Source organism: Tursiops truncatus, chromosome 5, assembly GCF_011762595.2.
Source record: "Tursiops truncatus isolate mTurTru1 chromosome 5, mTurTru1.mat.Y, whole genome shotgun sequence".
NCBI lineage: Eukaryota > Metazoa > Chordata > Mammalia > Artiodactyla > Delphinidae > Tursiops > Tursiops truncatus.
In genome coordinates this window covers 102,822,593-102,843,266 of record NC_047038.1, presented here as the reverse complement: position 1 = coordinate 102,843,266, position 20,674 = coordinate 102,822,593, and the positions used below count along the sequence as shown (strand labels likewise).

Genomic DNA, 20,674 nt, shown 5'->3' with positions numbered 1-20,674 from the left:
ATTGTAATCAATTAGTGATTTCTTAGAAATTCATTATTCACTAGTCAGTTTTTTTAAGTCCATGAATAGGTTTTCAGCCAGATCAATTTTAAGACACAGAGCCAGTTACAGTTTAATTCTGAAAAATCATATAGGAAAGATATATGAGAAACAGACTGTATTTCTTCCAGTTTTATAGCAATTGCAGTAGGTACATTTTAAGTGTTTATATAGTAAAAAGGGCAGGTTTATTTGTGTCTTTTTTTTTTTTTTTTTTTTTTTGCGGTACGCGGGTCTCTCACTGTTGTGGTCTCTCCCACTGTGGAGCACAGGCTCCGGACGTGCAGGCTCAGTGGCCATGGCTCACGGGCCTCGCCGCTCCGCGGCATGTGGGATCTTCCCGGACCGGAGCACGAGCCCGTGTCCCCTGCATCAGCAGGCAGACTCTCAACCACTGCGCCACCAGGGAAGCCCTGTGTCTATTATTTCATCAGTGTTTTCTTCCCCGTAAGTTTTCTAAATGTGTCAGATGGATTGCTTGCTGTTGATCAGGCTCTGATTGTATTTGTGGGTCGATGTTGGGACACCTTTGTTCAAGGCGGGGCTGCTCACCTGACACCATGCACCTTCCTCTCTCACATCATCATCCTTCCAAGAGATACCTGAGGACAGACACCCATGCCCAGTAACCCCGTGTCCCACCAACTTCCACCACTGTACTCGCCACATGGATGTTTAGCTGATGACATTTCAGAAACACCAAGTTTTCACAGTGGAGGTTGGACACTAACCTCACAAATCTTGAAGTATAAATTCGTTATGGTTTTATTGCTCTTTTTCATTGTATCATTCTGGCCTTAATATTAAATCGTTGCTGATTAAACACAGAAATGAGTAGAAAAAATACGAATAATTATTTTAGATCATTTTAAGTTATTCAAATACTGCTATAGTTGACACTAAAAATATTACTAAAGAAGACCCTTTTGTTACCGGCTGCGGCGGGGTGGCAGGGCCGGGGCCAGCAGGAGGGCCGGGGTCAGCAGGAGGCCCGGCGCCCACGGTGTACATGCTGCCGTGCCGAGGGGCGCCGTGTGGCCGGGGTCCGGGCCTGCTGCCACTGCTGGCAGTTGTGCATCATGAAAGATGAGCCAGGAGAGGCAGAGCTAATTTTGTGTGATGCTCTTCATCTTGCCTATAAGAGTGATAACAAGAAGGCCATCACTTACACTTACGATTGGGTGGGAAAACTTTTTAAACCAACAATGAGTTACCTGCTTGGAAGGGCCATGGAACAGGAAGACAATGCAATAATAGAAATCTCTCTAAAGCTGGCCACTATTTATGCTGCTCAGAATAGACAGGAATTGGCTCTTGTTGGTTATGAATTCTGCATTTCAACTCTAGAGGAAAAAATTGAAAGAGAAAAGGAATTATCAGAAGACACTTTGTCAGTGGAAGAGAAAGCCAACACCCACCTCCTCTTGGGCACGTGCCTAGACACCCATGCCCGCTACCTTCTGTTCTCCAAGCAGCCATCACAGGCACAAAGGATGAATGAAAAAGCTTTGCAGATTTCTGAAGAAATACTAGGAGAAAGACACCCACAGACCATCGTGCTGCTGAGTGACCTGGCCACCACCCTGGATGCACAGGGCCGCTCCGATGAGGCCTGTGTTCACGCGCAGAGGGCATCAGACCTGGCGAGACAGGTGGGGCACCCTGAGCTCCACGTGCTGCTCAGGAATCTAACTGCGATCCTGATGCACAGAGAACGATATGCACAAGCAGAAGAGATCTACCAGGAAGCACTGAAGCGAGCAAAGCTGAAAAGAGATGAGGTTTCTCTGCAGCACATCAGGGAAGAACTGGCTGAGATGTCAAGAAAAAGGAGACCTTTGTCGTAACCTTATCAAGCTCTAGACCTCTTTTTGTTGTAGGGAATTTATAGTAACACCTCTTTTTCTAGTCCCAGTGGCACCCTGATCAATGGCTTAAATTCCTTATCCTTGATACTCAAGTCCCCTCAACTTAGCCTTGCTGGAGGATAAGCTGTATACACGGCCATGTTTGTTTTGCAAAGAAAACTTTCACCCCCACCTGATTTTGCTTCTAGGGATGGGTGTCAGTTAATGCTTTTCATTGTAGCAGATGGTTGGTTAGGTGCTGTCCATGCTGGTCCGAGAATAACTCTAGATTAAGAGGGGCCAGTTTCCCTCTGGGGTGGGGTCTGGCATTTCAGCCAGCCAGGCGTCTCTCCCACAAGAGTTTTGTCCACCAATTTGCTGTCTTCTCTTATCAATACCTGGCAGAACAGAGCTACCGGTCTCATGGCAAAGGGGGATGACGGTGAATTATTTTCTCTTATAGTCTACCTCCTGAAGCCCAGTGTGGGATTTAATGCATAAAAAAGTAGTATCTTGGCTTGCCACCAGCATCCAGCATGAAGTTTTTTTTTTTTTTAGAATTTTATTTTATTTTTATTTTTTATTGAAATATAGTTGATTTTATTTACTTTTTTAACATCTTTATTGGGGTATAATTGCTTTACAATGGTGTGTTAGTTTCTGCTTTATAACAAAGTGAACCAGTTATACATATACATATGTTCCCATATCTCTTCCCTCTTGCGTCTCCCTCCCTCCCACCCTCCCTATCCCACCCCTCCAGGCGGTCACAAAGCACCGAGCCAATATCCCTGTGCCACAGCATGAAGTTTTAAAGTGGGAATTAGGCACTTGAAAGCATAGTGCCCATTTGATTATAAATAAAAGTGAACTGTATGTTTTTGTATGTATCTGGTTATATACAACTGTGAAAAAAGGAGGGCAAGGAATGATGACGCCCTGTATCCCTGCTCTCTGAGCATTCACTCCTCTGCACCTGGTCACGGTGTCTCCAAACCCTCTGACTCCGAGTGGGGCCCTGTAGGTGTAGTGTTGAAAGCTTCCCAGTCATTCTGATGTGTCTCGCTGGTGCTGTAGAAGAACCAGTGCCCTGGACCCTAGCTCTGGCTTTTGGAGTTTGGGTCTCAGTATCCTCGTGTGTAGTGAGAGTCTCTCTTAGTCCTGGAAGAAGGCATCTGGTGGATGACCTTACCTGGATAGGCCGCTGTGTTGAGAGCCTTATCACACTGCCTCAGAGTGTGTAAAGTACACAACACAGGGTACTTTAAAAACACTTTAAACATTGCATCTGCTTCACAGGTACTTTAAAACATCGATGATGTTTTCACCCCAGCAGTTCTGCGGTTCTTCTAGGTACCACGAAGGAACCCTGTTGCTGCTGGTATGCCGGTGGGGGTGGGGTGGGCAGGATAAACTTATAGTTGGGTTCCTGTGTACATACTGGGAGAACCCTTTCATAATAAACTAGACACTCTACAATAAAATAAAACAAAAGGAAGAAGACCCTTTTGCATGAGGCCCCCATCTTTTTCCCTTTTCTGCCCACTGGTACCACCATCAGACTCAAGTCAACTTCAGCTGCCTGGACTGATCCTGATCTAACAGAGGGATATTTAAACAGCTCCAAGAGTCTTATCTCCATCTCGATATTACACCATTGCAGTTCTGATAACTAGGTTTTCACCTCATTTCCAAGCACTGGTCCCACCTGTGGGTCTTTTACCCGGGTTTCTTCCATGGTCCCAGTTTTTCAGTACCAAATCTCATAACCTACCTTGCAATAACAGCAGTAGTAATAAAAATAATAACACATTTTTGAGTAATAATAACACATCGTTGAATAATAATAGCAATAATTACATTCTTGAGCACTTGCTACATGCCAGGCAGTTTTCAAAATGCATTACACACATTAATTCATTTAATATGTGCATCGGAGGTGCCCCCTTTGCCAGCTTTCCTCCTAGAATTGTAAACCGACTGGGAACTTTGTCCACAAGCAGAAGCCTCTCTCTGCATGGAGAGCAGCCTTAACACTAAGGGTCTTGATCCCTTCATCCCATTATTGAAGTGTTGTCTACATCAATTTCTACTGGATTTTAGGGCCCTTAGCATTTCATTTTATACCCTCCCATCCACTCCTGCTGTAGCTTGTCCTGACTACAACCTCAAGACAGACAACTTCTGCAACCAGAGCCTGCAGTTGGTCAGCTGCCCAGGAATCCCTGCCTCCTCAGAGGAAGGGGGCAATAGGGGGCAGTAGTGGTGCCAAGCTCTCCTTTCCTCACCGGCCCTGCTTTGCTGTCAGTTACTGACATGTCCTAGTAAATCCTGAAATGCATCTCTCTACGGCATTCATGTCAGGGCCAAACATCACCATGTCCACAGGGTACTTGATGGAACGAACTGATTCATACTAATTCCATGTAGCAAGAAACTATAAAACAGGACCTTATTGTACTTATTTGCAAAATGTTTTAAAATTATCTTTAAAGGGTTTCTTTCAGAGTAGGTAATAAATACTCCCCAGAAACCCTAAGCATAGCAATCAGCATATGTGAAGTAATCAAAAGAATAAAACAATATGTTTAATCAAGAAGAATACAACTCTTTCTGGGTCATGCTAGAGAAATGAGGTAACAGGACAGGCTCAGCGTCAAGCAATTAGGAGTTTTAATGTTGGTCTGCCATTTACCAGCTGCATGAGGTAAGGAATTTAAGTTCTGCATCTGTTTCTTCATCTGTTAAATAGAAATGCTGCGACACTTCTATCTTTCAGTGCTGCAGTGGGGTTTCAAAATATGGCATTTCAAAGTGCCTGGCACAGAGTGTGGCACAAATACATGCTCAGTAGTGGTGAGGACGCTAGTGATGTAATGATGATGACCATGGCCATGGCCATGGACCATGGATATATGCTATTTGGCTCTCTGGGAGAGACCACAGGATGAGCATTTGGTAACTGATGAATGAAACATCAAAAGAGAAGAATGGAAAAAGGAAAAGGAAGGGAAAGGGGAAAAAGAGCTAAGACAGTTTAAAAGCTAGAAGAGGCAGAAAAAAGTAGAGCAATACAAAACCAGCCTTGTGGCCCCTGGCATCGTAAACATTTCCTAGAAGCTTCATAAGTTGATTTTTCTTTTCTCAGCCATTGCAGAATATTTCAATATCTGCCTGGGTTGCACTGAGGACCCTTAACCCAACTAAGTTTTGCTCTGTTTTTAAAAACACTAATTCTCAGGGAATTTGCAATGATTTAAATTAATCACATGAAACTAAAGGTATGTACTACACTATGCTACAAACTCAAGTTATAACTGAGTTGGCTGTCTAGTAGAAATAAATAAAGAATCAGAACATTCATAAGTACCTAGAATGATATTTACCTAAGAACAGCAAAAGCAGGAAGTAGTGCAGACATACAGTGAGACCTGAAAGTCAGCATTATTCTGTCAGACTTTCCTGAGGCAGACACCCCAAATGCCATCCAATCCCGCCACAGAAGACAATCCTCATGAGAATTTTGAAAAGACAAGTTGAGTCGTATGTTGGAACAAATGATGGGTTTTTACTCTCCCACAACACCAAATTGTTGAAAGATTTCAGAGGTTGTATAAATAAGATATGAATATCGAAGTTCATAGTTCCCCTTCCACAAGTTTATCTTTGTTTATGTGAAGAATTGAAAATCAAAATGTGAGTTGACATTAGCTATTCCTTCCATAGTAATGTCTGATTTTGTCAATGAGGGAAAAAAAGTTCAAATATGTTCATTATCTCATTAAAATCAACTGCCCACTCTTCTCCCTTTCTGATTTTCGTTACCTAAAAAAATCTGGTCTTCTTGTTCACAGTCCGATCTGCTTAACGCTCAGCTCTCATATCCCCCATGTTCTTGTCTGCTCTAACCTGTAGTTTCAAACCAAATCAAAACCCTTAGTTCAGAGTTTACATTTATGCCAAATTTATGTGAGGCAACAATGCAACATAACCTCCAAAAAAGGTAAGTATCATCCTAGAGATAAGAGAAGTACAATACTCAGAATGCAAGAGGTGCTGGTCCCATTTCACTTTTGGAAAAAAAAAAAAAAAAGCACTACACCTAACATATTATTTATATCTCTTAAAGGTTTTAGGGATTCTTCCATTCCTGAGTTCAGAACCAGCCAAAAAATAAGACACAGGAGACCAACAGGTTAAACTGTCAGCTTTATTACTGATAAATTGATTGGAGAAAGTGACCTTAGATCTGTGGACAAAAGAGCCTATTACTACTGTACCCTACAAGCCCTTCCTGCATCCCAGCACCGCCCACACACACAAAGCCTCCCTCAGTGACTGGGGGAGAGTCTGGAGCTGCCTCTGCCTGGGGCAGGGAAGGGAGGGTAAGGGAAGATTACTGTCCTTTTATATTAATAGATTTGTTCCACCCAATTAGCTCACCAGATATCACCTAACAAGTGAGTGGCTGGCTTCTCTGTAGGAAAGAGTGAGTGAGGGATGGACTAGAGGCCAAGAGTCTCATTCCAGTAGGGGTCCTTCAACATAGAAACGTTAACCAAATGAAAGGAGAGTCCTTCTCAACAACACTCAATTCTAGACTCCTCATCAGATAAAATCTGAGCATGTTGACACCATGACCAGGATAGTTCGGACCTTTGAAACCCTGTATCATAATCACAAATTGCTGTAAGGGTAGAACTATGTGAAATTAACACCTTCCTTCCAACTGCTAAATGAGTGGTGGATTTGTCTGCATGGCCCTGTGGCAGAGGCCAAAATTCTACTTGTCCCCCAGTATTTCCTGCATCCTGTTCAGTTAGGCAAGGCCATGTGTCTAGTCCTGCCCAGTGAATTGTGAGCAGGGCTGACGTGTCACCTGCAGCCTAAGGCAAGTCTGTTCTTGGTTCTTGGGTCTCTCTTACCCACTGCTGCAGTGACCTGGGGCCTCTGTCAACCTAAGTCTTGAGTGAATGAGAGAGACGTTCAAGAAGGCAAGGCCATGGCCACGGGGAACAATGAGGAAGGAAGTGCTTCCCAGAGCGTAGAATCAATTCTGAATCCAGGTACATTCTTCATCCCCTGAAGAGGAGGCCTATAAAATATCTGTTCAGCAAGATTTCAGAATTGCTGCAGATCAGTGAATGCTGGGCACCTCTTACTCCTTACCATTCTGAATGGAGTGTTGACTCTGTTCTGTCACTGTATGTTGGGTGTGAGGGATGCAAAGAACCTCTCTTTTTAGTTTACAAGTTTCTGGAGCAAGAGTGACCATATGCAGACCTCATACAGAGGCTATCATGGGACTCCTCAAAAATCCCAACCTGAAGCTCAAAGGCTTGATTTGCTGTGACTTTAAGCTGCCTCCCCTGTGGAGGAGCTAGGTGAAATCTATATTTGGAAAAAGAAGAGCAAAGGTATGTTGGTGGCCAGAAGGAAAGACTAAGGTGGTGACAGTGTTGCTCACCAAATGCTCTGGTTCAACGAGGCTAAGCGCCGAGGTCTTGTCAATAAGCTGTGGACGGAAGTGACTCCAGGTATCTGTCCCTGTATCTAAGACAAGAGACTAAGGAAACTTTATGTTGAGAGAGCAGAGCCACAGCAGAGCCTGAAACATTCCTGGTGTGTCACTACACGCTGCAGGACAACTTTCCTGGAAAGTTACAGGGACCTATAGGCATTTCATGAAATTACTAAGTTAAACCACTAAGATTTAGGGTTTTGCTTCTTACTGCAGCATAGCCTAGCTTATCCTGCCTGAGATGAAACACAGGGAGCAGAATTCTGAAGTTCTGGAAAGTTACAGGGACCTATAGGCATTTCATGAAATTACTAAGTTAAACCACTAAGATTTAGGGTTTTGCTTCTTACTGCAGCATAGCCTAGCTTATCCTGCCTGAGATGAAACACAGGGAGCAGAATTCTGAAGTTCCTCAGAGATCAGTCCGGATCCTATTTTCCTTCTAACTCTATGGGCTCTTCCTAGAGGATCTTATACATTCTCATGACTTTAAATACCATCTATAGGTAGGTAAGCCTACTCCCAAGTTGCCCCTGGCAGCTCTGAATTGTACTTGCCATCCTGGCAAAATTAGTTGTGCCCCTTTCATTTTCAAATATGCCCTGGTTCGGATAATTAAATAATATAGCACCTTATTTATATGTCAACTACTGTCAAATCTCTATTTCCAATCCCAGGCCTCTTTTAGAGCTTCACACATAGACTATGCAGCCATACAAGCAACACCTCCATTTGTATATATCACAAGCATAGGCATCTCAAGCTTAACATTTCCTATACTGAAATTTTTTCTTCTCACCTTTGCAATCTGCTGCTTCTCCAATATGCCACATGCCATGTACCCATTTGGTCAAGTTAGAAACATGATGTCATCTGTGACACCTGCCTCCTCATCGCCCACATCCAATGTCTCACCAAGGCCTGTCAATTCCACCTCTGAAATACATCACAAACCACGCACATCTTCTCATCTCTACTGCCACAACCTGATCCAAGTCGCCACTATTCTGGGCCCTGCAATAGCTTCCTGACTAGTCTCTACTCTTGCTTCTACTCTGGACACAGCGGCAAGAATGACCTTTAAAACTTAAATTAGATCATGTCCTTTCCTAGCTTCAGACCATTCAGTGATTCTAAAAACAGAATCCTCAATTCTGGTCCATAAGGTCCTGCATGATTTTGTACCTGTCAACTTTCCTGGCCTTTACTTCCCACCTCCCACATCTCTGCTCCAGTCATTCTGTCCTTTTTCTAGTCCTCCAGCAAGCCATGTTCTTTCCTACCCTAATGCATCTTCACCTACTCTTCCTTCTATCTGGCAGAGGCTGTTACATGCTCACCAAAGATCATATTCTCTTCACCTACCTAGGTGTGCTGCTAGACTATATTTCCCAGACTCCTTTGCAGTCAATATAGCTAGAGGATACAATTCTAGACAATATGATGTGATCATAAGTCACGTATACCTCTTCCAGGCCTGGCCCATACAGACATTCCCTACATGCTCCTCCGTGCTCTTTCCCCTTTCCCATTGGCTGCAATGGAGATGACCACCAGGCAACTCTCGCAGCCACATGTAGAAGATGGAAGATCATCTGTCAGAAAGAGACTCAGAATGACTGCGTGGAGAAAAGCTATCTCATCTTTCTGTCTTCTGCCCAGTACAGGTATCTGAGTAAGAAATACACTTCTATTGTGTTTAAGCCAGTATATATTTGGGGGTCTATTATTACAATGGTTAGCACTATTTAATCAAAAACCTGTACCTGGAGCATTGCTCAACCATACCACCACCACTATGCACACACACACGCACCCCTACACTCAGTAACTCTGCATTGCTCACACCTACTCATAGCCTAGGTCTGGGCTTACACGCATTGGGAGGCCATCCCTGAATCCCCTCATCCACTCTAAATTAAGTTGTGCTGACATTCTCTTTCTTCACACACTAGTCCTTCCTGTCACTTTACTCATCACAATGCTTAATTACATATTCATTTGTGTTATATTTATTTAAAGTCTATGTCCACAACTGGTCCATAAGATCCATGGAATCAGAACCTTTTGTCCACCAAAATAATATACACAGAGCTTGCACTGTGCTTGGCATACAACAGTCACTTAATAAATTTAAAAATATACAGGATGAACCAATGAGAGGCCACTCTCAAGGGAATACATATGTTTTTTTATCACAAGACCACAACTCTAGACCAAAAATCATAGAGAATTAAAATATATATCATAGGGATTTTTTAATATTTAATCATTCAGAATGCAATTCTGGGACAATCGACAACCAAGAGAAACCCTACACTGTGAAGCAGTGTTAGCCAGCTGAATAATATAACAGTATTGCCCCGATATGTACAACCAAGAAGTCAATTTCCATTCCTTTCATAAAACCTCTTGCTAAACGTTTACATTTTCTTCCCATCAAGAATGCATTAACGAGATCATGCTTATATAGCTAGTCAGCACAAGAGACAATGACAATTTACACAGGTCTGGTTTAAGTCTTGCAGTAGAGTGCTCACAACTCAAGCTATAGCTGTTGACCTTTCCGATGGCATTCATTATGTGACATTGTCACCAATTACATTAAAAGGACTAACTTTTAAAATCTAGAATTACTCAAAAAGTTCTGTATTGCAAATAATACATGGACTATTGCATCTACACCTAAAATGGCAAAATCACTTAAATCTCTTCTATGGTCCTCTGTGTCTTATATGTAGGAAAATGAACATTATAGACCAAGTTCTTATATTTTTACTTGAGTCTATTTTAAGTAATGCCTATTAATATTTAAATGATTAAAAAATAAATCAATGTTAAATATTAACTGCACAAAATCTAAAAGAAAATGGCCATATTACATCATACTACATTATATAGATTAAAAGCAGTTAATTAGAAGGCTTTTTAAAAATTTAAAGTTTCTGACATCATCTTCCACCATTCCATTAATTCTTCCTTCTCTTCTTCTTTCCTTTCAGAAAATGACTCCAGTTCAAAATCAACCTAAAGGAGAAAATAAGGGTATATTGTTATCAAACTGATTACGTACTTTTAAAAACTGAGAAAAGAACAGCAGGTTTAGAGTTTATTAAAATAAGCTCAATCCAGTCACCTGAATTAAAGTATATCCTAAAAAACCTCTCATGATAAGCAACAAGACACTTTTAGGGAAAAAAAATATCAAAAGCCATTATGTTTCAAATGTGCTTTGATCTAATAGCTTTCTAGAATTATTGGAAAGCAGATTATTTAGAGGCAGATTGTTTAAAGGCAGTTTTTCCCCCATAAAAAGTTGTAACTTATAATTAGTTTTCTGCCTTTGACTATTCAGTGAGCTTCTCCTGCCAGCCTTGAATTTTCTCCTAAAAGCTGGGGAAATATGGAAGAATGCAGTTCAGTGTCCTGGTGTTCCAAACCACAAGGTTCTGCTTTCTAGAACCTTGAATCTGCTAAAAAAAACTGATGGAAATACACACATCTCCAAACCACCACGAAGGCCAGTAGTCCAGGAACTCAACTCTCCTATGAACTGGGCATCCTCATCAGGTCTATGAAGAATTCATACACTTCTGCACAAAGGACTATTCAAAATACGCAGCTCCAAACCCCAGTCCTCCCCAGGCCCAGGAGATAGCCATGCCCCATTCCACATGGATCTAAGAGTTCTTTGATCTGGCCACTTGAGCCTGTGGTTATTTAAGAAAGTGACTACTCAATACCTCCTTGAACTCACACGGGCTAGAAAGGCTAAGGGTCAAAATAGTTGAACCTTTTCAACCTGGCTCTGGAGCTACTTTTGTCCAGGTTTTATTTGCCCAAATTTACCTCCTGATTTTAATACATATCCAGCCTAATATATACATACACACAATCGAAACCAAAGCAACAGTTAAAAACTCAGGATATTTAGTTTGCAAAACCAAGCATTTATACTCCAAACTTTGGGGACATAAACAAAAACACAATAAATTCTTTTCAAGCTTTTTAATTGGAAACTCTGTAGGCCATTCCATAGTAAACGTAATACAAGGACAATAGTAAAATCCTTCTCTAAAGGAGTTTTGGTCTTATCACCACCACCTTCCTAGTAAAATAAATGGTATCTACTTAAATAGGTATCATTCTTGATAGTTCTTAGCATAGAGGGCCTTGTTCATAATGTGTGCTTAATAAATGTTTAGTTAATGCCTAAATTTACCTTGCAGGCCTAATTTATTTTTCCAAATACTTATTGAGTAAGGTATTATACTAGGTGCTAGGGATAAAAAGATAAATTGAACAGAATATTATTGAGATTGAAATCAAGGTCAGCAAATAAAAGCTTCATTTTTTTAAGGTTTTATTTGATTTTCTGGTGGATCTCTTCAAAAACTGAGAAATGGTAATAGAGCTTCACACTGAGTGGTGTTAAATCAATCACTGAGCCCTTGGGCAAGTCACTTAACTTTGCTAGGCCTCAGTTTTCTCATCTTTTAACAGATGGATAACAGGATAATAATGGCTTCTATCTCACAGAATTATTATGAGAGCTAAATATAATCACTTAAACATGCCTGACCCATGGTAAGTGCTTAATACATTTTAGCTATTATCATGATCACTTACCCTGACAGCGGGGCTATAAGGAACTGCCACTTTCTTTGTTATCGCCAGATAGCCTGGTGCCGAGGCTGTAACTTTATAGTTTCCAGGAACAAGCAATCTCCAGTAATCACCATCCTTTGCTGCAGGGCAACAAAATTTCAAGTCACAGGCACATATATGAAATGCATAGTTATGCCATCTAAGTTCAATTTTGATTCCCTGTTTTAAAAGTAGATGTTTACTGAATTTAATGAAATTCCATTGAAAAGAGCATGACACTCTCTAGAGGGCATCGTTACTTACAGCAATTTTACAGACATTAATGTTAAGTTATCTAATAACTTATCTATCTTAGATAAGTTATCTAAGATAACTGGAGCATTGCTGGAGTTATCAATAACTTAGATAACTTATCTAAGTTATCTAATGTTAAGTTATCTAATCTAATCTTCTAATATGATGAATCATCATAATCATGTCAGGAGTAACACAGGTTAACAGCTATATCAAGTCCCCAAGCAGTGGGATCCCACCATCTGGCACCATGTTTTGATTCTTGCCGAGCATCTGGCTGTGAAGACCCGGAGGTCTGAGTCTAGGTCAGTCTCAGAAATTGTGGCTGAAGGCACCTCGTCAGAAACCCTCAGGGACTTGTTAGAAATTTAAATTTCTAAAGACTCAGAATAGTTGGTCTGGCTGCCTTCTAGGAACTGCATTTACAATCAGCCCTCCAGAGGACTTCTGTTCCCATTCCTCCCCTCACACCCCCCGTCTTCTCCTTGAGCAGCTTAGGTTCCTGGGCACCCCAGTCAACGATACACATATCCTTCAACCTATGTGCTGTTCCCCACCTGCTTATAGGCCTGGCAAACCACCAGCGCTGAGTAACACCCAACCTCCTCTACTGTCTGCCTGCCCCTGTGGCTGTGAGGGGCTGGGGAAAACACATACCCAAGCTGGGCTGTCTCCTGTCCACAAACACCAGCCTTCCACAGGCCCTGGTCCTGCCCTGTCTTCCTCCCAAGCCCTTTCACTCTCCCATTTCCTAGATTAGTGTGCATCAATCACCTGGGAAACAGTAAAGTACAAATTCTAATTCACTAGCTCTGGGATGAGACCTGAGCTTCTGCATTTCTGACCAGCTCCAGGTGATGCTGAATTCAGCTGCTGGTAGGGGTCATACTCTGAATACCAAGGATCTAGTGGACAGTCTCCCTTTTCCTAACACCTGTAAAGCATCCTCTTCATCCTCACTCTCTGTTGATGCTTCACATTGTATTTCATTGTGAATATGGAAACCATCAGAAAAAAATAAACCCCCATCACCATCTCTTCCATTCTACCTCTGGACTCTACATCTCCTTTCAGCTAGTGCCTCATTTATCTTCTTTGCTTTACAGCAAAATCTCTGGAAAGACTTGTCTACTCTTCATTTCAAATGTGTCTCCTCCTCTCTCCTTAGACCCTCCCCAATTGGGCTCCGCTGGTCCACTGAAATAGACTCATCAAGACTCTCCACTCTGCCTTATCCACAAGATTCTCCACTCTGCCTCATTCCTGACACTTTTCACACTCTCTCCCTCCTGAAACATTCCAGTCTTCCTGAACAAGGCACTGGGTTTTCTCTCCACCTTAGACCCCGTTGCTCATCCCTCCCTACTACCTCACCCTGCCCTAGAAAAGCTGCAGTGTCCCAGAGCCCACTCCTCAGATTTCATTCCTTTCTACCTATAATTATTCCCAACGTCCAGATTTTTCTAAATTTTTCACATCTGGAATGCAGAGAAAATAATGTTTGTATGTTACGCTAGAGTTAACAGAAGCAGTTACTTGTGGCCACAGGGGACATGGCCTGGGTCCTTCAGGAGCCCCTCCCTGGGGGCGAAGGGAGCAATAACTTGGCACAGGTTCTGGCATATTGGTCTGGAAGCTGGGCTGGCACTTCATGGGGTGTTGATAAGTATTGTTTAATGAATAAATAAATGGAGTTTTAGAGAACAAATATTCAGAATTTAAAAAATACACATTATAAATGTGGAGGTTAAGAAATAGGTAATGGTATAGGATGTTTGGGCACTAAAGGTTAATGCTAAGGTCTACAAACATGTAGAGTTTATAGCTAAAAAGATATTGTTGTTGTTGAAAAGATCCCAACAAATGAGAGTTACACTAAAACGAGCTGGATAGATATTTATTAACAGGAGTAGGTAGGTTTGCCAGGAAAATACATCATTTTCCCCAAAGTAGGAAAATGGAAATGAGGCTTTAAACTTAGAAATAACTAACATCAACCTCAATCCTGTAACATCCTGGATTTATGATACAGATTAAATGAAGAAATGGATGGGAAATCCTAGACACACAATACACTGGCAGTTACCGTCCTTCCTACTCTTCTGCTCCCTCCTGAGGTTCACCAATTAACAGCTCATTAGTACTTCTTCTTAGAAGAGATGAGTATTTTAATTCCAGCTGGTTCATCTTCCTTTGCCTCGACAACTGCAGAGACTCCCGCAGATGGCCCCACCTCACAGCTCTGGGGTGAGACAGCTGAGGAAAGGGCGCCACCTGCTGCACCCCAATTTCTAAGCGCAGCAGCCATCCTAAGTAATTGCTTGACCTGCTCCCCAGAAAAATTTAACTAGATCAAAGCTGGGGGGAGAGGGGGTAAAGAGACATGACGCATATAATTGCTTTGCTTAGAACAGTGTAAGAAGTATAACTATGCTAAGAAGTAACCACGCTCTCGTGTGCAATACTAGAGCCTCCGATCACGGCAGAGAACACCCACCAGATGTGACATCATGGTCTATTCCTTCCACGGAGATGGTTGCATTGGCAATTGGGTTACCTTGAAGGTCTCGTACAAATCCTTTAACCCCTCGGTGTATCTGTGATGGTCAAGAACAACCAAAAAATCTGTATTAGAAACGACCCCAAAACATGCTTCAATCAAACATCTTATTTTCTAGCAAAATACTGCAGATCCCCACTGTTTAAGAATCAAAACAAGCTAAAAAAAGCCACTGAATTTTCTGTGTACTCTTTACTCTGCTTTTCTGCAAGCAGACAAATGAGAAGTAATCCCCTGAAAACTGATATCTTGTTCTGAGTCAAAGAAGACTTTGAAGTACCTTCCAAACCACCAAAGCAAAAACAAAACAAAAAGGTCTGTCAATGTGTAAAACAGTTCTGGTCTTAGCACATTTCATTGTTTTTCTATTTTAAATTTGGTCACTTGCATATACTTTATATGGCAGCTGTCATTTAAAAAGATAACCACATTACAGCCCTTCAATACTTTTTACTTCTAGATAAAAGGATATACACTGTGAATACTTTTGCATTAAACCAATTAATAATATCATTTTGGTTGATAATCAGTGCATGAAAGGTCAGTGAACTTACTAACTGAAAACTGGGTTTAGAAATAAAATGAAAGAGCTTTTATTGAGACAAGCCCGTGAATTAAGTTGCTGTCATCAACTAACTACTGCAATGCAAACTACAGAAACAGCTTTATTTTCTTTTTCTTTTTATTATTTTTTTTTTTGCGGTACTTGGGCCTCTCACTGCTGTGGCCTCTCCCATTGCGGAGCACAGGCTCCGGACGCGCAGGCTCAGCAGCCATGGCTCACGGGTGCAGCCGCTCCGCGGCATGTGGGATCTTCCCGGACTGGGGCACGAACCCATGTCCCCTACATCGGCAGGTGGACTCCCAACCACTGCGCCACCAGGGAAGCCCCAGAAACAGCTTTACTTTTAAATGATAATTCAACTAAGTCAATATGTATTTGAAGTGACGGAGAGCCACTTAAGGTCTCTGAGAAGGTACTGCTTCTGAAATATCAAATGATAATCTATTAAGCTTGATTACCTAACAAAACATCCCCCTCCCCAATGCTCCAGTTGCTCCTCACTCATCTGGCCCCAGAAAATGAATTTTCTTTTGCTACTGATGATATTTGAATATTTCCCTACAGAAAGTAGAATAAGTCTCATGTATCCCTTTGTCACTGGAGAATAAATTTGGCAGTGGTACAATGTTTTATCAAAGAGATAGCCCTGGATATCAGCAAATTCTTTTTTCATTTGTTTTTTTTTTTTTGTTTTTTTTTTTGTGGTACGCGGGCCTCTCACTGTTGTGGCCTCTCCCGTTGCAGAGCACAGGCTCATGTGCAGGCTCAGCAGCCATGGCTCACGGGCCCAGCTGCTCCGCGGCATATGGGATCTTCCCGGACCGGGGCACAAACCCGTGTCCCCTGCATCGGCAGGCAGACTCTCAACCACTGCGCCACCAGGGAAGCCCCCATTTGCTGTTTTTTAAAAAAGCAAAACCTCTGAAACTCTATAAAAGTAACACACAATTCTTTTCTCTAAAGGCAATTTACCAATGGTAAAAAGCTATACATGTTGTCAGTAATAATAAATAATATTTTAATGGCAACCAGTATAGTGAGAAGAGAACACTTTTTTAAAACAAAAAGACATTCTTAGACTTTTCCCCAAGACTTACCTATGGATTAGCTAACCAAAATTGTAAGAGGCTGAAATTTAGCCACTGGAAACAAGAAAAGTTAGTTTTCTGAATGAAATTCACATGGTAAAAGTCACTGGGATCAGAAAAATTGTTGAGATGAATTTATTCATCTTGAGGCACTATAATCCTGATATATTATAAACCTTAAAGAAATGAAAGTTTTAAACTTCCTCACCTTTGGAAAATAAATCAATCATTTCAAAAACATATAATGCACCTACATTAGGCACAAATATACCCAGTTAATATTCATAACTTTACTTTTTTCTGCCTTTGCAACCCAAGACTTAAATTACAGTATGTGATTAACAAATAGTTAAATAAGTAAATGTCTATCTCTGATATGCCAATTGTGAAGCACAATATTTCTGTTTGAAATTTTCCACTGTAGGAATAAATCTCAACTGAAGTGTTATAGGCTGTCACGACTCCACAGGAATGCAGACTAGAAAATACTGTCACTTTATGACTTTTGCAAAAGAAATCCCAGAAGTTCAAATTTCACTCATACCTGGGGAAGCTATTTTACTACACTTGTCCTTCCTATAATTCTCTCTCCCCAGATTCCAGGACATTTCAATCAACCAAGGCTTTAAAAAAAAATCCAGAATATTCTTCATTGTTACTAGAACTGTTTATGTCAATAGCCCTTAAATCCTCGAATACTTAAATGCCCCCCAGAGAGCTTGCTGAAATGGAGACTCTGGGGTCCTGCCCTGCTAGGACTGTGATTCAGTGTTGGGACAGGAAACTCATTTTTAACAAGAATCTAGATGATTCTGATGCAGGTGCTCATGAACCATTCTTGAAAAATTCTTTGGAAATTTTGAGAACTAGATGGTTCCAAAGCTATTGTGTGGGAGCTCTTCTTAGCAAACTATTTACCCTAATTAACTTTACAGTTCCAGTTCCTGCAAACATTCCTTTAAAACTCTGCAAGAGATTTCCTCTCAACCAATTACTGAATTGGATCCCCTAATCACCTACTTTCCACGAGTTGTAAAATTAGTCCACACTTAGATTTTAGGCCCAGGTGTTCAATCATTAATCACCACCATATTGTTCCATTGTCAAGAAAATTTCAACACAGAACTTCTGGCAGTCTTCACTGATCTTCCGCCAGCCTTTGATTCCCTAAACTAGAGTGTCCTCCGAGGCAAGCTGTGTGAGCTCACTGCAAATACCACTCTTACTGCTTCTATATAGTCTGCACCATAACACTGATGTCATGCCAGGGTGGGTCACAGGTATCTGTGGACAGATCAAATTCTCATTCCAAGTGGCATAAAACAGGACTGTATGACCTGGTCCCTCTTCTTTTCAGATTATTCTTACATAAATTGTAACAGCTTTTAGATGAATTAATACACCTGCCACCATAAATATGACAAGCATTCTCCTCTTTCCAATGGCACACATTTGGGTTTTGTTTTATATTGCATTTTTTTCTCAAGAACTAAGAGAGAACTTAAGTAGCAGCTGAATTAGTTTTTTAATTGTTGACAGGGTAATAATCTTATTGACATGGACTATAGGGAATCCTATAGCATAGCTCCAATAAGCCTTTTCTGAACTGGCAGGACTGGGTTAGGGACCCTTCTGTGTACTGCCACTGCTCTTTATTTTAGCATTTATCATCCTCTCTTGTAATTAGGTATTGATATCTGAACCTCACTAATACAAAGCCTTCTTGAGGGCACTCTCCCCAGTACCTCACAGGGTACCTAGGACATGAAAATAGCTTAATTTTTGTTGAAAAAATATGTACATAAAATGAAAAGCATTGTATTAAGGAGGCATTCTTTGATACCTAGGCAAAGAACACACCAAATTGGCCCATCTTACTTCCTCTGCCTAAAACTATATGTTTACATTTTGCTCTTAAAAGGTCCATCCAGGGCTTCCCTGGTGGCGCAGTGTCCACCAGGAGACGCCAATACAGTGAGAGGCCCGTGTACCGCAAAAAAAATAAATAAATAAAGGTCCATCCAAATATAGCTCTCCTCAAAGGACATTCTACAGGGGTACCCACTACGTTTGTTCCAGGGTCAACATGGCTAATTATCCTTAGTTTTGTTGTTGAAAAATGCCTTTTTATGTTAACATGCAGCAGGATCCCACTGATTAAAAAAATCCTGTGTAATGTGTGTTTTTTAATCACTGTCTGTCATCATTGGATCTATTCCATGATAATCCCTTTTGGTAAGGTATTATATGTATACATGACATGTGTAAAAGAATTCTTAAGCTAATTTTACTTTTTTTTTTTTTTTTTTTTTTTTGCGGTACACGGGCCTCTCACTGTTGTGGCCTCTCCTGTTGCAGAGCACAGGCTCCGGACGCGCAGGCTCAGCGGCCATGGCTCACGGGCCCAGGCGCTCCGTGGCATGTGGTTTCTTCCCAGACCGGGGCACGAACCCGTGTCCCCTGCATCGGCAGGCGGACTCTCAACCACTGCGCCACCAGGGAAGCCCTGATTTTACATTTTTTAATGCACTGGGTTCATGTGTATATGTTTATATGTACCTATATATGCAAACAGCATTTGTTTATGTTAAATTAGCTTAAACATTAGTCTGGACTACCTGCCAGCATGTGAAACTAACATCACTCTCCCTGACTTTGGGTGTAAATGGCCGCATACAGAATGGAATGTGAAATTGTCAAGGCACTGCAGGCAAAGAAAAGAGTCCTTAGGTCTTTCCCACCAGCACTGCCCCTGGTGCCAGTGTCTACCTGGTACAGAGGGCTAGGGCTATCAGGGCACTGGCCTGGGTTAAGTCTGAGTAGGTAGGTATTTTATTCTGACACATTGTGAGATTCCCCCAAATTCTGTACAGTGACTCTCTGGTAAAGATCTAAGCTTATGTCATGAGAGGCAACATGGCATGGTGATTCTGGAACTAGACATTCTGGCTGTTTAACTTCTCTGTGCCTCTGATTCCTCATTTTTAATTCGGGGATGATGATGATGAGGGAGTAGAAGATGATAATGGATCCAGCTGAGTCTAGGGTGAGACAAGTTAGGCATGTGGGGCACAGAATTTAAGGAGATACTCACATCCTATACCTGCATGACCCTGAGAGTGAAAGGCTCCTTAAATTTGCATCCCAGGTGCCTCACTTACCTCATTCTAGTTCTGGTCCTGCCTCAGATGCCTGAGAGACAAGGTGATAAGGGTGGAGGAGGATCCTAGGATTGCCCTTGCTTAGTACAATATGAAAGAAAGTAGGGTGTCACCTCACTTCTCCACAACTCTCCAGTTTAGTCAGTTCTCAGTGAATATTCATGAACCACAAAACCTATGACAAATGAAAGCCTATTTGAATCACTACTGACACATTTTCCAAACGCAGCATCCTCATTCTGGGTCAGATGGAGTCCTGTAGGCTGGGATCCTCTTAGGAAACTATTGTACTCCAGGTTTAAATGTTCTTAAATCTCCCATTTTATGCTAGAGACTGTGTTTACCTGCTGAATGTAGCTAATGAGGGAGTTTTTGTTATCTTCCCAGTAGCTCTTCAAAGTCTCTTCAGGTGGAAACTTTTCACAGCTAAGCTCCACGGTAATCTCAAAACAGTTGCTGCTGAGGTAATTGAAATCTTGCATTCCTGCCAAAAAAAAGAAATGAAAAGTCAAAATATGCATGTGGTGACTAAAACCCTACACAGACTGCTCTGCTGAGGGCCAAGTAAAATATGTACCAACCAGTGCATCTTGGGGAGACTGTGGGAAATCGCAAGTGAAATCACCTTCCATAAGCGATGGAACAACATACTTGGGAAATAGTTACCACCTCACAAGCACAAACTCTCTCAGGTTCTTAAGCAGTCATTTAGTGTAACACATTGCTGTTTTACAGTGCTAAAGCAAGTATCAGCCACATTCCACAATGCTGGAATCAGCTTTGAAGACTGAGAGTGACGTCATTAAAATGGTGAAATAGGAGTTTTCTACTGTCTTCCCTCCCCAAAGAACACCAATTTTGACAATTACCCATGAATAGAGTGCCTTTGTGGAAGTTCAGGAATCTAATGGAAAAGTTAAAGCACATCATTGGAGAAAAAAAAATCCAAGCTTGGACACATTGAAGGGAGTGTGCATCACCCCCTTCTCTA

The 20,674-nt window shown here is 41.6% G+C and overlaps 1 protein-coding gene and 1 pseudogene across 1 annotated transcript in view; one reads left to right on the top strand and one right to left on the bottom strand.

Annotated features, from left to right (window-relative positions):
- Nucleotides 1-1,018: 1,018 nt before the first annotated feature.
- Nucleotides 1,019-1,886, top strand: LOC109548585 (tetratricopeptide repeat protein 19, mitochondrial pseudogene; annotated as a pseudogene).
- A 7,762-nt stretch (nt 1,887-9,648) lies between these two features.
- CPE (carboxypeptidase E) overlaps nt 9,649-20,674 on the bottom strand; it is a 109,133-nt gene continuing 98,107 nt past the window's right edge. The window contains exons 6-9 of the mRNA XM_019926715.2: nt 20,028-20,167; nt 14,807-14,906; nt 12,037-12,155; nt 9,649-10,434 (exon numbers count right to left, since the gene is read on the bottom strand). Of these exons, the coding sequence (XP_019782274.1) occupies nt 10,336-10,434; nt 12,037-12,155; nt 14,807-14,906; nt 20,028-20,167 (458 nt within the window). The 3' untranslated portion in view covers nt 9,649-10,335. The remainder of the gene's footprint in view (nt 10,435-12,036; nt 12,156-14,806; nt 14,907-20,027; nt 20,168-20,674) is intronic.